Source organism: Mustela nivalis (genome assembly GCF_964662115.1).
Source record: "Mustela nivalis genome assembly, chromosome: 1".
Taxonomy (NCBI): Eukaryota; Metazoa; Chordata; class Mammalia; order Carnivora; family Mustelidae; genus Mustela; species Mustela nivalis.
Window position 1 is genome coordinate 7,604,262 of NC_139020.1, and position 20,387 is coordinate 7,624,648.

At 38.6% G+C, this 20,387-nt stretch overlaps 1 protein-coding gene across 26 annotated transcripts in view; it reads right to left on the bottom strand.

Moving 5' to 3' along the window:
* Nucleotides 1-20,387, bottom strand: part of DYRK1A (dual specificity tyrosine phosphorylation regulated kinase 1A) — a 145,970-nt gene that overhangs the window by 26,675 nt on the left and 98,908 nt on the right. For 11 of the 26 annotated variants that reach the window (XM_082722226.1, XM_082722241.1, XM_082722240.1 and 8 more), the window contains 4 exons: nucleotides 11,845-12,041; nucleotides 6,709-6,828; nucleotides 4,441-4,629; nucleotides 54-201 (listed from right to left, as the gene is read on the bottom strand). In XM_082722226.1, coding sequence (XP_082578352.1) covers nucleotides 54-201; nucleotides 4,441-4,629; nucleotides 6,709-6,828; nucleotides 11,845-11,964 — 577 coding nt within the window. In that variant the 5' untranslated portion in view covers nucleotides 11,965-12,041. Of the gene's footprint in view, nucleotides 1-53; nucleotides 202-4,440; nucleotides 4,630-6,708; nucleotides 6,898-11,844; nucleotides 12,042-20,387 lie in introns of all 26 variants that reach the window. The other 15 variants (XM_082722246.1, XM_082722233.1, XM_082722230.1 and 12 more) reach the window with 2 other exon arrangements.

Below are 20,387 nucleotides of genomic sequence, written 5' to 3' on the forward strand. Positions count from 1 at the left end.
CCATTAACTCAAATTTCTGGTCACGTGGACACGTGGCTTTATTTGTTCTTTACCTATGTAGTATTTCATTTCAGTGTCATGTTTGTTCATGAGCTCAAGAAGTCGCACTTCTATCTGGGCTTGATTCAGAAAAGCCTTCTTGTTCTTTATTATTTTAATAGCAACCCATTCTTGCTCCACACGATCATAAGCCTTTACAACCTGAAAGAGAAAAAGGAGGAATCATTCTCTATTTCATTAGTGGCCATAATTTCGTATTTTACAATTCACCTTAACTGTATATTTACCTAATTCTCACTTTCCTGACCTCCCTAAGCAGAAGAGGTCCTATTCATTTCCATTTAGTATCATTTATCTATTACTTTACAGTCAACTTTAAGTCAATCTTTTTATTAGATTTTATTATTTCTTTATTTGAGAGGTAGAGAGAGCATGGGCACGATCAGTGGGAGAGGGAGAAGGAGAAGCAGACTCCCCGCTGAGCAGGAAGCCCATGCTGGGCAGATCCCAGGACCTGCGCTCACCTCAGATCACAACCTAATCTAAAGGCAAATGCTTGCTTAACGGAAATGAGCCACCCAGGCGCCCCAAAGTCAGTCATTTCAATTAACTTTCTTTTGTATCCTTACACTGTTTCTAAATATCCACAATATCGCCTTCTTTTTAAGAAAAGCTAGATTAACTCTTTTCCTCCAGAAGTCAGTTATAAATCTTGTCAAGTGCTTTGGTTTGGGAAAAAGAACCTGATTTAAATCTCAAGTATAGGGAGCCTGGGTGGCTCAGTGGGTTAAAGCCTCTGCCTTCGGCTCAGGTCATGATCTCAGAGTCCTGGGATAAAGCCCCACATCGGGCTCTCTGCTCAGCGGGGAGCCTGCTTCCTCCTCTCTCTCTCTGCCTGCCTCTCTGCCTACTTGTGATCTCCATCTGTCAAATAAATAAATAAATAAATCTCTATTGAAAATAAATAAATAAATAAATAGATCTCAAGTATGCATGTAAAATACTTTAAAAGTTCTAAGTCATTTGAAAAATGCAGATAACTTCCTAACCTTAAATTAGATTTTCAGAAATTAAAACACGGGTATTTAACAAAAGACAAATCTAATACAAATTACCAGGGAAGCTCCATGATAAAAGTCAAAAGCCACAATTAGATGGTCTTGATAGTTAGAAAATCAACACCAAGAAAAAAGGAGAGCTCATGAGCAAATCACAATGTACAGCTCTTGTGTTAATTTTACTTGTGGAGCGTAACTAATAACACGGAGGACACTGGGTAAAGGAGTGGAGAAGTGAGTTGGGCGAAATCGGAGGGGGAGACGAACTGTAGGAGACTGTGGACTCTGAGAAACAAACTGAGGGTTTTGGAGGGGAGGCAGGTAGGGGGTTGAAAGAGCCTGGTGGTGGGTACTAAGAAGGGCATGTATTACATGGAGCACTGGGTGTGGTGCATAAACAATGAATCTCGGACCACTGAAAAAATAAAATTAAATTTAAAGAAAAAAGGAGTTTCATATTATTAACAAAGCGATTTACATAAAAATTAGAAAGTCAATGCACAGATAAAACTATCCACAAATCAGAAACCCACTATAACTAATTAAAAGTTAAATTTATAATCTATGTAGTATAAATAGCCAATAGCTTTATCCATTTTCTAGCACATTCACGAAGTCTGGAGATGTAGGGAGAATTCGCCTTGTGATTCTGATGTGTAGGCTGAGTCCCACTGGAGAAGAGAAGTGAATGGACCGCATGTTCCAAAATTTACATCAGTCAAGGTTAGATATATTGTCAAGGATTATATATGCTTCAGTTAAAATCAAACTTGGAACGAAAAATGCAATTATTTCTGATTTCAACCCATTTTAAAAAATACAATCTATTATCTTTAAAATCAGAGATTACCCCGGTAAACATCTGACCAAGTGGTTTTGATATTCTTCTGTTCACTGACTGTACTACTGGCACCAAGAGCTGTAGTTCCATGCCCAGATCCCAGTGGTCTCCAGGACAAAGGCCAGCAGCAGGGCCCAACTATTTACTGACTTAGCAAATAGTTAACTGGCTAAATGCTAAAGCAATGGTTTTTGACCCTGAATTACACATTCAACAGGCAGTTTGAAAAATACAAATGCCCAGGATCCAGTCACAGAGATTCTGATTTAACTGGTTTGGAGCCTAGGCACCAGTCCTCTCCCCCCAAACCTCCCTGGGAAATTTCAATATGCAATCAGAACTCATAACAACCACTGGCAAAAGAAATGACGGAGTCCCTTATATGACAAAGATCTGGCAGAGTTTAGAGAAAGTCTGACCAAGACAGTACGGAAGACATTACTTGGTGAGTGACAGGTCCAGAACCTGAACACCCTTCAGCTTAAGGGAGGCATCAGTCTGACCCGATGTGATGGGGTGTAATGTCAAACAGGCCTCTATTTTCAAAGATCTAACTACGCTCACTTGCTCTTAGGAACTAAAGTATAAGAAAATTAAAGTGAAGAGGAGCAGAAAAACATCACTCTGAACTCAAAGACTAAATATTTAGCGAAAACTTTAAAAAAAGGAAAACAAAGTTTAGAGTCTGCTGTATGGCTACAATTTTCATGGTGGACAACATATTAGTTAGAAGAATGTCCTGCTGGGGGACCTAGGTGGCTCAGTCATTAAGCATCTGCCTTTGGCTCAGGTCATGATCCCAGAGTCTTGGGATTGGGCCCTGCATCGGGCTCTCTGCTTGGCAGGAAGCCTGCTTCTCCCTCCCCCACTCCACTTGCTTGTGTTCCCTTCCTCACTGTGTTTCGCTCTGTCAAATATAAATAAAATCTTAAAAACAGAGAGAAAAAAAATGTCCTGTTGAAGGCAACTTCCTGAACAGGTGGTATAATTTTCAAGATGAAGACAGCAATCCCTCTATCTAGGGTGTTCATCGCCTTACTAAAATCTGGGCCACAGAAATGCCTCTCCTTAAGAGACTGACAGAGAAGTAGAAGCTGCTTCTCACAAAAAAGTAATATTTCATAAAGAGGAACTCCCAAACTACTGAGAAACCCTAACTCAAAGAAAAAGAGCTTACGAATCAAGGAAAAGTTCTCTGAGTTATGTACAATTATCGAAATTCCTTGAAATCATGGAAAGGGGGAGGTATTTTATGCAGATGACAGGAGGGCCTTGTACAGCCACAATGGCATTACAGAGGTCCTTTAGCAACCTCGTGCGATCTCCTTACAGGTTTAATAGCTGCCATTCTTGTGGGTCTACACCTGTGGCTGCTAATGACCTACCATATACTTTTTGTCCTAAGCATGATCAGACTGAAACACGAAGAATTTTCCCTCACAGGTTGAAAAGAGGCATTTTTCCTTTATCAGGGCAGGAACAGATCAATAAGAGCATGTATTCTGTACTTTAAAAAAAAAAAAAACCCAAAACAATCATTTTTAAAAAAGTAGTTCAGGAAAAGTCATTTTGCACGGCATTCTATCCTCATTCTGAGAAGTCAGAAGTGGTGTTTGAACTGCAGGTTAATAACGGACTCCAACACAAAGTCTGCCAGGCAAAGGAGACGGGAATCAACAGTAAATCACACCTCAAACAAAACCAAACCAACCAGAGGGACCGGATGAGATAGGATTGACAAGCGGGAGTAGCTGGCGGTCCACAGCCAGAGAAAAAGTTTTTAGAAGGGCCAAGGACAAAGGTGTGATGGCTCTGGTCTGAGCATAGCTGATACAACAGAGAGACGTATTTAGGGTTTTGTGCTTTGTAGCGAGGCCGGGTGGGCAGGTGAGGAGGGGAGAGCTATGAGCGGAGAAGCAGCCAGAAACAAAGATAAACACCAGGTCTCTTGGGGAGCCCTTTCCTGACTCTTCCTGCTAAAAGCTGCTGAATGAGCCTCTCCATCACAAACACCCCCATGACAGTACCAGCCATGCTGCTGCTGGGAGAACAGGAAGAGGAAATCCTAAAGACCATCTGCCCACTTCAAGGCCTGGTAACAGAAGGTGACACAGCCCCTGGCTTTCCCAGACTCCAAAACAGGGCACCTGCTGTGCCAACGGAATTCTTATCTTTTTAAAAAGGATTATCAGGCAGGAAGGTAATTACTTCTAGCATCCACATCGAAGAATCATCCAGGCTATACGAGAGGAGCAATACCACGTATTAGTGATTACAACCCACCACTCAGTCATTAGTAAGATACGCACTAGAGAGTTGCAGAGCTGCTCTAGAGAGTAGATATGGACAAAGAAAGTCTAATGGAGTTTTAGAGCTGATGTAGTTTTACTAGCTTTAAAGAAGTATGATAATCCAAATGATCACATATCCACTGTTTACAATATATTACAAACACTGAAAGTACCACTGAGGGAAAGGTGTAACAACATGATTCACTATCAAGTTCTAATTTAGGAAATTCAGCATTTTCCATTAAATTACCTGTCCAAAGGAACCTTTGCCAATCAAGGAGTCAATTTCGTAACGATCCATCCACTTCTCTCCGTTTTTTACAATATAATCATAGTTATCATCATCATAACCATCATTGTAAACCTTCCGCTCCTTCTTATGACTAGAATCGTCTCCCTGGCCCTGTTGGTGTCGTCGCTTCTTTTTTGCATAGTAAACCTGAAACGAGAGTATACAGTGTTTACTCAATAATTTAAATCTTTGGCGGTTAGCAGGAGGCATACACATATATACATACACACGTACACACGTATGATATATATCAAGAACATGTATGAGACAAGTCTGTCATCAGGAGGAAATTGATGAATTTTATTCTTTATAACCAATACCAAAAAATGAAATAAAGAACTTTCTACAGTTGCTATTAGAATTACATAATAACACGGATATATAACCAATGAAAAATGTCTACCCTGAAATTCACTTTTCTATTACACTGTTTGTACTTATAAATAGATGTTAAGTGACTAGTCCAAAGTAGCCCATTCAAGAAGACTAACAGGGCCCAATTTACATTTAAGTCTTAAACTAGGGTATAATTTCTATACAATGAGGGGGCATAGCTCTTAAGAGTGTAATACAAGGGATTTGGCAGGAAAAATCTAGAGAAATGCCAATGTAATCAGCAAACGCCAAACCAAATAAAGAGCATTTTCATCCTCCTCATGTCAGTATCTTCATGCCCTCTACCAGGCCATCCCAATTTTACATTTGCTCTGAAGGCAAAAAGTTTTAAATATGTAAGTCAAGATACATATGAACTGAAGTTCTACTAATACAAAAGACTCTCTTAGAAGTGCCCACTTTTTAAGTCTCTAACAAAGTAACAATTAATGAAAAGCAGACACTCCCTCCCCCTCCCCACACTACAGGTCATAAATCCTGTGACTGATCAGAGTTATTTTCCTTACTAAATTGTTTCTAAGACCAGTAAGAAATAACAAGTAGACTAGGCAATAGCCCATGTAACTGGTAACTAACTGAGGAAACTCTAAATTACACTGCATAGAAAAAACATCAGAACAACTCTAGTTTACAAGATGGCGAAACAGTTAAAAAACAATCTTCAGCAAAGCTACTGTTTTTGGTGAAACTCTTTTGTTTCGTCAAAGCTTAACAACAGCTTTGTTAACAACTTTTTTAGTTTTGTTAACAGTTAACCAAATATTAACAAACTGACATGAATAAACTGTTAATAATTTATCAGATTTTTCAGGTAATCAAAAGCTAGTTTGGCACATCTTTTCTAAATCATCAATTGTGTACAAAACCCAATTGAAAAGTGTTCCTCACTGAGTTCATTCTAATCATATCTTTCCACATTGCCACAGTAATATAACAATACTGGCATTAAATGGCATCAAAGTGCAGTAAAATTTACACATACGTAAGAACATCCTTTTAGTTAAATACCTCTAGAGCTGCTAGAGCATAACCTTTTAGTGTGACAGGACACAGGGCTCCCATGAAGTGGAAAGGAAGCAGAGGCACATCTACTCCTCTCCAGAAAAGCTCATTTCATAATTAATTACAAAGCTAGAGCTGAGGCTAGAAGCAAATGACAAGTCAAAGGTCTAAGACACCAGAAAAAAATTTATTCAAGTGAAGAGCCAAATTGGAATAGGAGTAATTCGAAGTGCTAAATGGGGTTTTTTTCTTAATCTATTTACATCCACCAAAAATGTTTTTAAATATCTTAGTACAGAATAACACACATAAAAATTTAAAAGACAATTTAAAACCATAGAAATATATATATAAATATATATATAAATATATATATATATATATATATATATCAAATAAATTAGGACAAATGCCTCTTAACTGGGTATAAATAGATCTCTGAGCTTCCTGATATCCATGGCAAAAACAGAAAGAGATATATAACATTTAAGCAAAATTCTAGCATATACATAATTTTACAGTGTCCTTAGTCCCTTCCTTTCTTCTTTCTTGTTTTGGAGAAGAGTTATTACAGAATTAATATCATCATATATTAAATACAACTTTGAAAAAAGGGAGAAGTTATCCCCAAATATCTTAATTTTTGGCAGTTTCTGTTAATAGATTTTTCTTCTACAATGTAATTATATTATCTATAAATCTTTAACTTACCAATAACCATCAATATTACAATCACTGGGAATAAAGTTTACTATGTTTAAAAGGGCCACAAAATAACTTTTCTTTCCTGCTCTATTACAAGGTATGCTGTTAAATCAATGGTCTTACCTCATTAATATGCTTATATGTTTTGATCAAGTCAACAGAAAGTTTTCTCAGAGGAGCAGTTGCTGGATCACGGAAGCTTTGGGGCATCCGCCTCTGTAACATGACAATATCAGGCATCACCTTAAATAGACAGAAAAGACTAGCACTTTAACTATACTTCACTGGTGCAAATCCCCTCTCTTCTGAAACCTGTATGTATGTATTAAAAAAAAAAACAAAAAGATATCTACATTAGAACATTATACATTTTCTCTCAGTTATCTCTTTCAACCAGATTCCAGTGAAGAAACCACTGGAACAAATCAATGAAATGAGAAGACAATGTGCCAGCTGCCCAAGGCTTTCGAACTTGTTCCTCAGATTAAACAGTAGGATCACAGGCATGGCGGGGTCCAGGAGACACACAGGATGCTGCCCAAAGAGGGCTTCTTCACCGTACAAGGAGTAACTTCTGAATTATTCCTAAAGTCCGACCTGCTTGACAATAGAGAAATCCAACATGCAGCTTCCCAGGACAGGATTTCAGGCCCAACTTGGCACCACGAAGCAAAGCAAGGAGGCCACGGAGCAGGGACAGAGCACGGCACTGCTCCGCTCCCGAGATCAAGAGTCAGGCACAACCAACTGAGCTACCCAGGAGCCCCTGCAACTTGTTTCTTTAACACAACTGAGGAAATCATGCTCTCCACGGTAACATGCCTGACCTTACCTTCCACATGCCCGTTCCCCCTTAGCACCTAGCACCACCTGATAGACTGTACTGACTCATTTACGGGTTTAGGCTCCTCTCCTTCTCCTTCCACTACAGGAAAAACTCGGTGAGGTCAAGGATTCCTTTGTTCAGTACTGTATTCCCTTTGCCTAAAACAGTGGTGGGCACATAGATGTTTGATAAATATTTGTGGAATAAACAAATGAATCCATTATACCCAAATCTCTACTGACAATTACACTAGGAGCTGACCACAGATAAGTTCCAGAGAACACCTTAAAGCTCATGGAACTCTTTTAAAAATGAATTTCAACCACATTCCATTAACAACCCCTCCCCCATCCAAATAATAAACACCAACAAAATAAGCATATGAATGTATTAAAAATTCACTTTATTAAAAATAAGTCATATACAAAACTTCAAATGTGTTTTGAGTTTTTAACTTGCCCATCTACAATTCCACTGATATTTAAACATCTGAAAAACAGAACCAATGACTACATCTTTCCAGGAATAATTATGCTCACTCAAAACACAAAAATCACACAATCAAGACACCAATTTTGAATATATGGACATACAAGAAACTGGATAGGAACTAATTCTGACTGAGTAACGATGGTTTTCCTGCACTCAATACGAGTCTGTGCTGTGTGCTTGGCATTTCATAAAATATCACTAACCTCTTCCGAAGCTGGCCAACTCTGTCTCTGAAGCCCAACTGATGAGCTAATTCTAAACACCTTACTTTTCTTACATACTTCTTGCAAGAGAAATTACCACGTCAGAGGAATCTGTATATATAAGCCAGATATATTCTACCCACAATTGGCCTTCATACCAGATTACATTTCATTGCTTCAAAATGGCACCTCGTACAGACCCAAGTGCCCAAACTATATGGGAAGAGCAAACTCAACTCTACACACTAAGTAACACTCCCTTCACTAACTTTCATTGCGATTTCATGTTAGGTAGCCAAATCTGTGTTTCAATACTGTGCTGCTGTAAGCACAATTAGGAAATAACATTTCCAAACACTCAGGGACAAACCTACACTAGACTCAAGGCTGGCCCCGAAGAATTTGAGGCTTCCTCCCTTTCCCGCTACTTCTCATCAGAAAGCCAGGAGAACACAGAGGAACAGAGCAAGCTCCCTTCTTCCCTTCCACAGTCAGAAGAAAACCTGTTGTGTTCAGAGAACCCAGGAAGGAGCTCATCAGGCTGTTCCTGTCCCTCAGCCTCCCTACCTGTCCTCACAGCAAAATGGCCAGTTGATGAGCTATCCTCCTGCTGCCTCAAGCTATCTGGCTCTGGAACTAGAAAAACCCACATTCCCAGTGCTCACAGTTCTTGGACCTTGCTGGGTGGACACAAAGATCACAGAGTGAAGAAAAGCACAGTTTGCTTACCCCGCTTAAGAAAGTTACAAGAGCTTAAACAATCTCTTGTGTTTTTTTCCTGTGAAGATTCCAGAGTATACGCTTCAGAAATTTATTTAAAACCTGTCTTTCAGCTTAGTAATACCTACTCTATCCATTTTATTTAAATTTATCTCATATTTTCATATATAATGAAGAATTAGAAGCACTATATTTTGCCTTCCTTGCTATTCTGAGAGTGACCGCTACAGCTGAAAGCCACAGGCAGCACACATCCAGAGTCCCAGGAGAGTCCACGAACGACGGAAGGTACTGTGCAAACGCTCATGGCGCAAAAGGACCGAGCATTCCTAACATCAAGCATACTTTTCTACGATTCCTTCTACTACATTTCTCCTGCTTCCTAAATTTATCTTTTGAACAAAACTGGGTTTAAAAACTTATATAAGACACACCACTCATATAACCAGAAATGAAATGTTAACGTTAGCTCATTTCGATTATTTGTTCAATAAATCTTTTGGGGAGAAAAACATACTGATAGGATGATTATTAAGAAACCACTGCAATCAGGGCGCCTGGGTGGCTCAGTGGGTTAAGCCGCTGCCTTCGGCTCAGGTCATGATCTCAGGGTCCTGGGATCAAGTCCCACATTGGGTTCTCTGCTCCGCAGGGAGCCTGCTTCCTCCTCTCTCTCTCTCTGCCTGCCTCTCTGCCTACTTGTGATCTCTCTGTGTCAAATGAATAAATAAAATCTTTAAAAAAAAAAAAAAAAAGAAAGAAACCACTGCAATCAAATAATAAAATTATAGAAGTTTACAGCTAGACTTAAGTTTAGAGAAGTTTAGGTTTAGGGAGTTATAGTCTAAGGTCCCAATCTCACCTTCAAGGAACAGAGAGAAGGGCCCATGTGACCTGACTCGCCTCACACAACCACATCATGAGTCAGGACCTTGAGCCCATGTTTTAAGACCTCCAGACCATGCCATATCAATGTTTTAGTGTTTTATACTTCAGTTATAAGAAAAACCTCTTCTAATCTGCCTCATTAGGTTCAGAAATTCCTGGGGTTGGCAGAAATATCTGGCTGAATATTGTTACTTAAAAGACATTCTCTTTTTGTATCATATGAATCTTTAAAAGTATTTTATAACTTAAAATGGAAATACTAAATGAATTATTTATCTTAAAATCACCCACAAATAAGATGTTAGCTGTATCTAAAAACAGGTACTGCACTAACTGAATTACCTACTACAATAATAAAACCACAAAAGTAACTGTAAAGGCCTGCAATGTTTTCCAGTACTCCGCAGGCCCCAGGTGCTACAGAACAGAAGAGCACTGTGTCTAAGAAGAAAAGAACCTGAGCTAGACTTCCAAGTCTACTGCTTGAACACTTGGAGAAGTCACAGATGGGAGCTCAGTCTGTTCAGCTGTAAAATATTAAAAACAGGTACCCTGCCTAAGAGGCTGCATTTTGAACAGAGAAAATGAATCCAAACATACTGTTTCTTTAAAGTACTGGTGACTCTTGACCAATTCGAGAGTTAGGAATACCACCCCCCACCCCTGTCCCACCCCTGCCCCAAATCTCTCCAAAAACTTACTTACTGATAGCCTACTGCTGACCAGAGCCTTGCCAATGAACTGCTGATTAACACATACTTTGTATTTTATATACGCTATCCTTAACAATAAAGTAAGCTAGAGAATGGAAACTATTACTAAGAAAATCCTAAGGAAGAAAAAAATATATTTACATTACTATACACTATTTATCAAAAAAAAGAAAAAATCCACGTTTAAGAGGGTTTGCTCGATTCAAACCCATGTTGTTCAAGGGCCAACTGTACAATACAAATGATTCCTTGTGCTATTACTACTTTTTGGATGTCCACAGAACTTTTTTCTGGTATATACACACTCTCCAGCTTTAAACATTCAACTGCTCCAATTCTCAAATATAAACCTTCTCAATTTACTACATAAAACAAATTCTTAAGTCTTGTCAGAATTCTTCTTACTATTAACTATGAATGTTATTCACATGCTACATACACTTTATAAATGTAAAGCCAGATCAAGTGCTGACAAAAATCTTAATAAATACAAGGGGGTGCTCCCTCATCATAATGCTACTTTACTACAGCCAACTGCCTATTAAAAACCACATGCTATTGAATTAAAAATAAAGAACATTTCCTACAAATAACCCAGCATAAGAAATACATTGAAATTTTCCAAGTTTTTGATCATCATTTGATATATTAAACAACCTAAAGAACACAGTGGCAACCCCAATTCCGAAGTGCATGGAAAAAAATCCTTGGTCGGCGTTCATCATACCCTCCATCCTGGTGGAGAAAGAAATTTTACCTCAACTATAGTTAGTAAAAAAAGCAAATTCTCCCAAACCAAAAAGCAATGCAATGAGTGCAGTTAATTCAGGAAATATTACGAATGCACACATACACACATGCACACACGTATACACGTATGTATAGTGAGAGATTTCCACATTTACTGTTAACTATCCATTAAAAAAAAAAGGCTGACTCTCTAGTCTGAATATGAAAATGACTAGCAAGATTAATTTGCTTTACATTCTTTTTCATTTTAAGAAGTTTCATACATACTGTGATAAATGTGCACTAAAATAGTTTAAACAGCATAAAATCAGCTCTGTAAGTCTGTGATAATGGAATCTCACTTGTTTTCCTTTAACTTTATTTTTCTTACCCACCTTTTCATAAAAATACGCTTTCAGTTTATTTTAATTAATATTCTTTAAAAATAACTTTTCTCCTCCCTATTACAGAATGAGAGAATGTGCTTCTGGTTTGAGTGTTTTTAATTAAGTGGGATACAAAGAAAAAAGAAAAAGCCAACAAACTTTTGAATGCATACTTCTTATCATCCCTCATGTGGCATGTAAAACTGAAAACCATTAAACCATTTTTGTCTATTTACTGTTGTCCCATGTTAAGGAATAAACCACCACACCAACAAATCATTTCTGCTACATGGTAAACTTACCTGATTAGTTAGAGGTTGCTGAATCTGGTCAGAATAAGATAAGGCAGAAACCTGTTGGTCACTTATGTTTGGCTGGCGACGGTCACTGTACTGATGTGAATGGGGCATCTGTCCAGCCATCTGAAGGCCAGCAGCATGGAATGAAAATGACGGTGCAAGCCGAACAGATGAAGGTTTGCATGCTGAAGTCTCTCCTCCTACAAGAAGACAACAAGTGAAGTTGAAAGGATGTATTTATATCCTAAGGTCTCCATCTTTTGACCTGATAGTTCCTTCCAGAAGGACCTTAGGATGTTTGGTAATACTAAAAACTTTTAAAACTACAAAGTGCAAACAAGAACGTGCACTTGACAAAACAGTTCTTTGTTAGATGTCATAAAATACAGTGATTCAAGTGTCTATAAATCTGTAGTCAGAGAAAACCTTTAAGGAAATCTTTTTGTAAAGCAACAAGATAACCACCCTTAATACTTATTTTCACGTATGAGCTTTTCCTCAATCGAGAACTGTTCAAGTTGCACAAGTAATCTCTAATTTCTCGAGAAAGCCCTCTCCAGCAGATCAGCTCCTTAGAAACCAGTGCAAAGGAACACTGCTCAGATACTGCTTTGTACCTGCCAGGTGTGTGCAATCCATACTCCAGCATCCCCCAAACCAAGCAAACCATCTGTCTCCACGGTGCTCACCACTAACACCGGTAATTCAAAGTTAAACAGACAACACATAGGCACAAATTCACAGGACGCTGGATTCCTCCAAACTCTTCTGACACAGTCCTCAGAGCACCCAGAGCAGATAAGCTCACCCCAACCATGAATGGCCGATAATTACCCCACAGGTAGGCTTTGACCACAGCCACAATTTTCACCGTAGACACGGAAAATTAACACTTGGTCAAAGTTACGCGGTAGTCAATTAATAAAAGTCAATTCTTCCTTTAAAAAAAAAAAAGAAAAAAGAAAACCTTTCTTCTTAAATTCAACCACACTTTTAATCACAGACTAAAGCCAAAGGCAAAATGTCAAATCCTGGTCAACGAACTGAGGACCCAGAATTCTTGAGCTTGTCTTCCTGAATAAACCAGCGACCTCCAACCGTAATTTCCTAAAAAAACAGTAGCAGTATCTACCTCAAAAGCCCGTGGTGAAGGTTAAGTGCTTTCATGTGTAGAATACTTAGAACAGCTCTGGCAAACTAATAGATGGTCCAATACTGGCTGCAGCCGCTGCGGTGCGATGGGCAGGACAGCAGAAGAGCACCCGCCTCTGCGGCGCTAACAAGCTCTACCGGAATGTCGCACAGACTCCCCAAACCGAAGAGGACAAAGCTCAATTCTCTCAAAATGCAAGTTCCACTTCTATTTTCTACCACAGCGAATGACACCGCCTTCCTCCACGTCAACAGAATCAAAGCTCCCGGAGTTGAGTGAGAGTTCTTTTCCTCCACAGACCGACCTCACGCAAACAGCTGCCCCATCTTGCTGGTTCCACCTCCTGCGGAACATCCAAATACAATCACTTCTCATCTCCACCAACCCATTTCTGGATTCCTTCAGTAAGATACTAGAGTGACTCTTCTAAAGTGCACATCTCGGGTCCTACCCCCTTACTGAAACATACCGGTAACCTGCCTTGGCACTGGCTTCAGACCTTAGCTTCTGTCTCCCTCCACTACAGAGTGAGCTCCTTAACGGACCCACAGTACATGATCAGTAAGTATTTGCTGAACAAGTAAAAGGACAGTGCTACCATCAGGATAGATGGGGTAATTTTCTAAACATTTCATTACTTATACTAAAAAAATACAGTCAACTTAATTACATAGAATAACTGTGTTCAGTTAACAAAACAAAACAAAACAAAACAAAACCTGGGGTGGGGAGGCACCTGGGTGGTTCAGTGGGTTAAGTGTCTGCCTTCAGCTCAGGTCACGGTATCAGGGCCCTGGGATAAGCCCCGCAGCACTGGGCTCTCTGCTCAGTGGGGGAGTCTGCTTCTCCCTCTCACTCTACCTCTGTCTCTCTCTCTCTCAAATAAACAAATAAAATCTTTTTTTTTTTTTTAACTTGGAAACTTTATCATAAGGATACTGAGGATGCTCACAAAGACAGGGAAAAATGTTTATTCTGGTATTGTCTGCAATAGCAAAAAAAAGAAACCTAAATGTCAAGTAATAGAGGAAAAGGGAGGCTTTACATTTGCATGTTAAAAATCACAAAAAAACTGGGAAGGAATATAAACATACATAAAAAAGATTGAGTTCTCTGATATATAAATAGCTCTTATAAATAAACAGTAAAAATAGGAAGGCCCTAAATGACAAATTAACCACTTTAAGGTCTTGGTTTCCCCATCCATGCAGCAGAGCTATTATTATCCTAACCTATTCCCTTAGGTATATTATGAAGTTCTTAAAAATAAGATACCACAAGTAAGTCATGAATCCTAGTACTGTTTAAAAAAAAAAAAAAAAAGCTTCTATTATCAATATCATTATTATAGACTATGTTTAAACTTACTTATATATATAGAAATAAGTACAAAAATCATTAGTATACAGATTAATTATAATCAACTAAACCTGTGACAACGAAAAAAAAATGGCAATCACGCCAGAAATCCCCCCAACACCACTTCCATGACCCGCTCAATCAATACCCAAGCCCCCAAAGTTACTATCTTGATCTCCAAACCAGATTAGTTACAACTTTACAAGTTCACTTCATGTTACGTTTATAAATTGTGGTTTGTTCATACTTTATGGTATCCCATTATGTGAAGATGTTCTGATTTACTTATCTCTTTGACTTCTGATTGACATTTGGGTTATTTCCAGTTTACAGGTATTATAAATAATGCCACTTGGGGGAGGGGGGCACCTGGGTGGCTTAGCTGTGAAGCATGTGTCTTCCACTCAGGTCATGATTTCAGGGTCCTAGGGATCCAGTCCTACATCGGGCTCCCTGCTGAGCAGCAACTCTGCTTCTCCCTTTCCCTCTGCCTGCTGCTCCTGCTCCCCCTGCTGTGTGCTCTCTCTCTCTGTGTCAAATAAATGAAATCTTAAAAAAAAAAAAAAAATGCCACTAGGAAGAGTCTTGTTAAGTGTCTTTTCGTGCACTTCGTACACACAGAGATGCTGTTCTGCTGTTTTTCCAGGTTTTAAAAATTGCTCTGTTTATCCCCTAGCAGTTCATGAAAAATCTCCTCCGTTCCCTTCCTTCACTAACACTTGGAATCATTTTTCTTTCCGATTTTCAGCCATTGCTGGAGGTGTGTAGTGGTACTCCACCAGGAGATGAACTTGTATTTCCAGTGACTATGATCATCTTTTCATTTATTTAAGGCCAGTTAAGTATCTACTTCTGTGAAATGCCCATTCAGGCTGCTTTTCCACTCTTCTATCAAGAAAGTCGTTTTCTTTTACATTTCTAAAACCTGAAACATTCAATTTTAACATATTTTGGGCATGAGCCCTTTATTGGTTGTGAGTGCTTTACATTATCACCCTCTTTTTTTTTTTTTAAAGATTTTATTTATTTATTTGACAGACAGAGATCACAAGTAGGCAGAGAGGAAGGCAGAGAGAGAGAGGAGGGAGCAGGTTCTCCGCGGAGCAGACAGCCCGATGCAGGGCTCGATCCCAGGACCCTGGGATCATGACCTGAGCCGAAGGCAGAGGCTTTAACCCACTGAGCCACCCAGGCGCCCCACATTATCACCCTCTTAATGGTGTTTTTTCATCAGCACAAGCTCTTAATGTTATCACCTTTTGTTTTAGAATTAATATTATTGGTGTCCATTTAAGAAATGTTCCCTTACACCAAAGTCATCAAGAAATTCTGTAATATTCTCAAGTTGAGTTTCACCACTCACATCTAGATGGACAATGCTCTTAGACTGGATTTCTATGCATGTGTGCCAGAGAAAGGTTGCATTCTTCCCACCAACCCCAAATGGACATTTGATTTACTCAGGACCAATTATTAAAAAGATAAACTTTCCCTGCTGCTCCACAAGGCCATCTTTATCATAAATGACATGCCCGTACATGCTTAGATCTGGTTTTAGATTCTCTATGCTGTTCTACTGGACACAGGCCTACCTAGATTTCTTAAAACTTTGTGTAAGAACCAGTTTTACAAGTTTTAACATCCAGTAGAGAATTTTGTGCTTTCTCAAGAATAGTTTGATTATTCTTAGCCCTTTGCATGCCCATGTATGATTTAGAATTAGCTCATCAAAATCACAAAACAAACAAACCTATGTTGGCGCTGTGGCTGAAATTGTACACTGTCTAATCAATTGATCCCAACTGATCCAATTAATTACGTACATCAAACTGAACAGTGGACTGTTCAGTAACAGAGTTTTTTAACAATGATGAGCTTAACAGCATTATCTACTAGCAGCTACTAGCACTACTGGGCATTTGAACAGTTTTATTTTTTCCCCTCCTAATTCTTATCCTTCCTTTTGCCTTATTCTACTTGCTGTTGTCCCTCCAACATAGTGATGACCAGAAGAGGCGATACAGGTACCACTATCTTTCTACTGTCTTACTCCCAATCCCAGAAAGTAAGCTTTCAACATTTCTCCAGTACTGTGGCTGCTGCAGGTTTTTAATTGATAACCGTTACCAGATGAATTAAGTTCCTTTCTAGTCCTAGTTTGCTAAAACCTTTTCCTCATAAATGGATGCTGCATTTTATTAAATGCTTTTTCTGCACCCACTGAGATGACATGAGTTTTCTGATCTACACTGTTAACATGGTGATATACACTGATTTTTGAATGTTAAACTAACCTTGCATTTCCTGGAACACAGACTGGTCATGATTATCCTTTTGTGATAGATTCACTGGCGAAACCATCTGGTCTTGGGAGTTTTCTTTGTGGGTAGTTCAAAGTTAGTAATTAATTAAAAGGTGTCTTTAATAGGACTACTCAAATTCTGTATTTCCTGGCGTGTCTGTTCTGATAAGTCATAGTTTTCTAACAGTATGTCTCCATCTACATTTGAAACACATTAGCTTCAAGCTCTTCATTATACCCTCTAAGCTTTTCTATCAATGTAGGTATAATTGAAGTAATATCCCCGTCATTTCAGCTCTGGTTAATGAGGCCTTCTCCTACCTTGTGATCAGTTTAATCAATGGTTTACTAATTATTAAGTATCCTCTCTTATATAGGGTTTTCTATTTCTGCTCTCATCTTACTCTATCAGTCAGCAAGAGAGGTATATTAAAAATATTCCATTTAAGCATGTGATTGGATTACATCAATTTAGAGTTATTCTACCTTTCTGATGAATAAAACCTTTAATCATCATCAACAGCCCTTATTTACTGCCAATAATACTTCCCTATCTGATGGCCACACCACACCTTCTCTTACTGTTTCTGCGGAATGCCTCTGTCCAGCCTTTACTGTCAACTCCCCATTCCCTTCATAGTTCAGATTTGTCTCGTATAAACAGTTTGTAGTATACAAGTTTTTAAATTTACGAATGTACACTTAGATGTGCACATAAGTACGCTATAACTATACTAATATAGTGCACTATAACACAAAACTTTAAGTTTATTTAATGTACGAATGTACGCTAATAACCCTTCTATTTATTCCAACTGTTTTATATTCCTTTCTTACCTTCTGCGGACTGAAATTTCAATACCTCCCTGACACGCAAAATAGTTTATTAATTTTTTAGTTATCTTGTACATTATAATATAGATCAAAATCTAATTATTGTATGCTATTGTTGACTTGGGTATGTACACCCCCCACACACACACAATCACAAGACATCATCTAATCAACCAGCAAGGGTAGAATCAGACTCAAGGATACATCGGGAGGGAGGGAGGGATGGAAAGACAAATTTTGTGATATCCAGACAGCTATGAAAGAAATACAAAGAAATGGCTAGCTGCTACTTGATTATTACTGTGATAACTATCCTCCTAAAATATGTTTCATTTTCTGAATCTATATCCAATCAATTATGTGCATTAAATTCAACAAGCACTGAGAGGTTACTATGGCACTGTTTGAGAGTGACAATGACACCCGTGATCTGTAATAGTACCTCGCAAACTTTAATGTTCTTACAAATTGCTTTTGAATCCCATTAAAAATGCAGATTCTGATTCAGTACACCACAATAGGGCTTGAGAGTCTACATTTCTTAACCAACCACCAGATGATGCCAATGCTGCTTCGAATAGCATCTCAAAAACAATATAATCACTTAACCTAATAAAAGAAAGCTATTTTCCAACTAATCCAAGCAGCAGATAATCCAAACAGAAGCTATAATCCTAACTACCCAATACAACACAGGGCGGTCCCACCCCTCAAAAAATTTGCTCTCCTACTTAGATTTTGGGTTTTTCTTTATTATTATTAAAACACCAATACACATTCCTATGCAGAAGTATGGTATGCTAGGTGACAAAGAATCCAACGTTCTTTTTAAATGTTACTGTAGGTCATCTGAACATGGGCTGTTACTGTAGGTCATTTGAACATAGGGCTAACAAGAAATAACTTTATATTTTTCGCTTATAGAGCCTTTCTTTTAGATGTTTACTACAGCATCTATCACAACTCTTCAGTAACATTCCCAGTTGCCGGGCTGCATACAGGTGTATTTGCCACATGCTATCTCCTCTCTTAGCTAAACTGCTGTGTGCAAAATCCACAAAGATACTCAAGTTTAACTTCTTCCCACAATGCCAAAAAGTATTTAAGTTATCCATTCATTCATTCCTCTTTATGATCAGATTCCAAGAAGGCAAACTAATACAAGAATTTGCCTGATTTATTAATTAGGCCCATCACCACGGCTTTTGGCTTTTATTCTTTCCGAAGTTTCCATTTTCCCTTTTAATTTGAATGTTAAAAAGAGCTAGGACTCAGTTCATCTTATGATGTTAATAAAGTATTAGGCTGAACTGCAGGAAACTAATATTAGAGCTCCTTTGGCCTACAAAACAGCAAGTTCATATGGGTTAACCTGACATCTACACCATACTAGATATAATTCTTGTCCAACTAAACTAAAAACTAGCTCTAGTATTTTAGCCCAAGAATGTATCAAAATATATGCTCCAACATCATCTTGTAATTTAATGATCATCTTATAATATTTAACCCCAAGTATCTTTGTAATCCTTATTTGGAGTTCGGTTCCAAAGTAAGTTTAAACTGCTACCAAAATAGTGTGAAAGACAAGCTGGAGAAAAGTATGCAAACACGGTCCTAGCTGCAGTTCTTCTATCTTCCTGTACTTTATGCACTTTTTTTCTTTTTTTTACCATGAGCATGTTTCTAAAATTTCAAAAAGGTGCGGTGGTACATAGCTTACTTAAGAAAAAAAAAAACAAAAAACAAATGCGCACAAAAAACAAAAAAACAAAAACGTCAGATGGTCAGACGTTTGTCTTCAGCTCAGGTCATGATCCTGGGATCCTGGGATCAAGTCCTGCATCCAGCTCCCTACTCAGTGGGGAGCCTGCTTCACCCTCTGCCTCTCTCTGCCTCTCACGAATAAATAAAATCTTAAAAAAAAAAAAAAAAAGAAGTAGCTTTTTCATCCACTCAGGTTACATGTTTCAGCAAAAAACTGTGATAACTAGAGACCGTAACACTAGTAGAGATTAGCAGTGATTCTACAGAGAAGCACTCCAGGAACAGATCTGAGACTGGGAGAGGTCAAGCCTCAAAAGGCAGAGGTAGACACAGACCAAACATCAAACAGAAAAGCCTGGGAGCAGACCCGGAATGAAAAAAACCGCCATTTAATTTAGCTCTGCTGTGAGACCAACAAGTAACTCCACCTGTAGCTAACTTAAGTTTCTTTTTTTATTATTAATATGTGGAGAGAGGACCATTCTTGTGGTTACTTTAATCAACCTTTGATTTCAAAGAGAAAGAAAAATATTAAAGAACAAATGAAAATAATTGGGCTTAATTTAAACTGTAACATCCAAAAGGTGGAAACTCTTATGAGGCCAAGCTTCTGAGACAGACTCCCCTAAGAAGGAAGGGAGGACAACCAAGACTACGTGGGGAAAATGCGCCATGTCACTAGCAACAAGACATGTCCACAACGAAGGAGAAGACAAATGTCAAAGGAGCAGTCGACGGCACTTTAAATGAAGTGTCGGGAATACAGGCACAGGATTAAGACAGTGACTGAACCAAAGTCCATGAAAAAAGTTGGTTCACCAAGATATCATCAGTACCAAGAACAGTGCCTGGCACATGGCCTGCATTCAATAAATATTTTTTCAATGAAACAATGAACTGAATCCATCAGGAATATTTAGGATATGAAGAAATGGTTGAGAAAGGGAGAGAGAGAGAGAGCCAAAGGGGGTAAGGGTAAGAGAAGTACAACAAGGGGTATGTGAGTCAGAACTAAAGAGCTGTCTGATCACAGCACGGGCCAGAGCTACGGGTCCACAGTCCGTTTCTCCTGCTCAGTTTTACATCCCAAGCACACAGCAGCACACTGCATGGCTCCACAGGAGGTGTGAA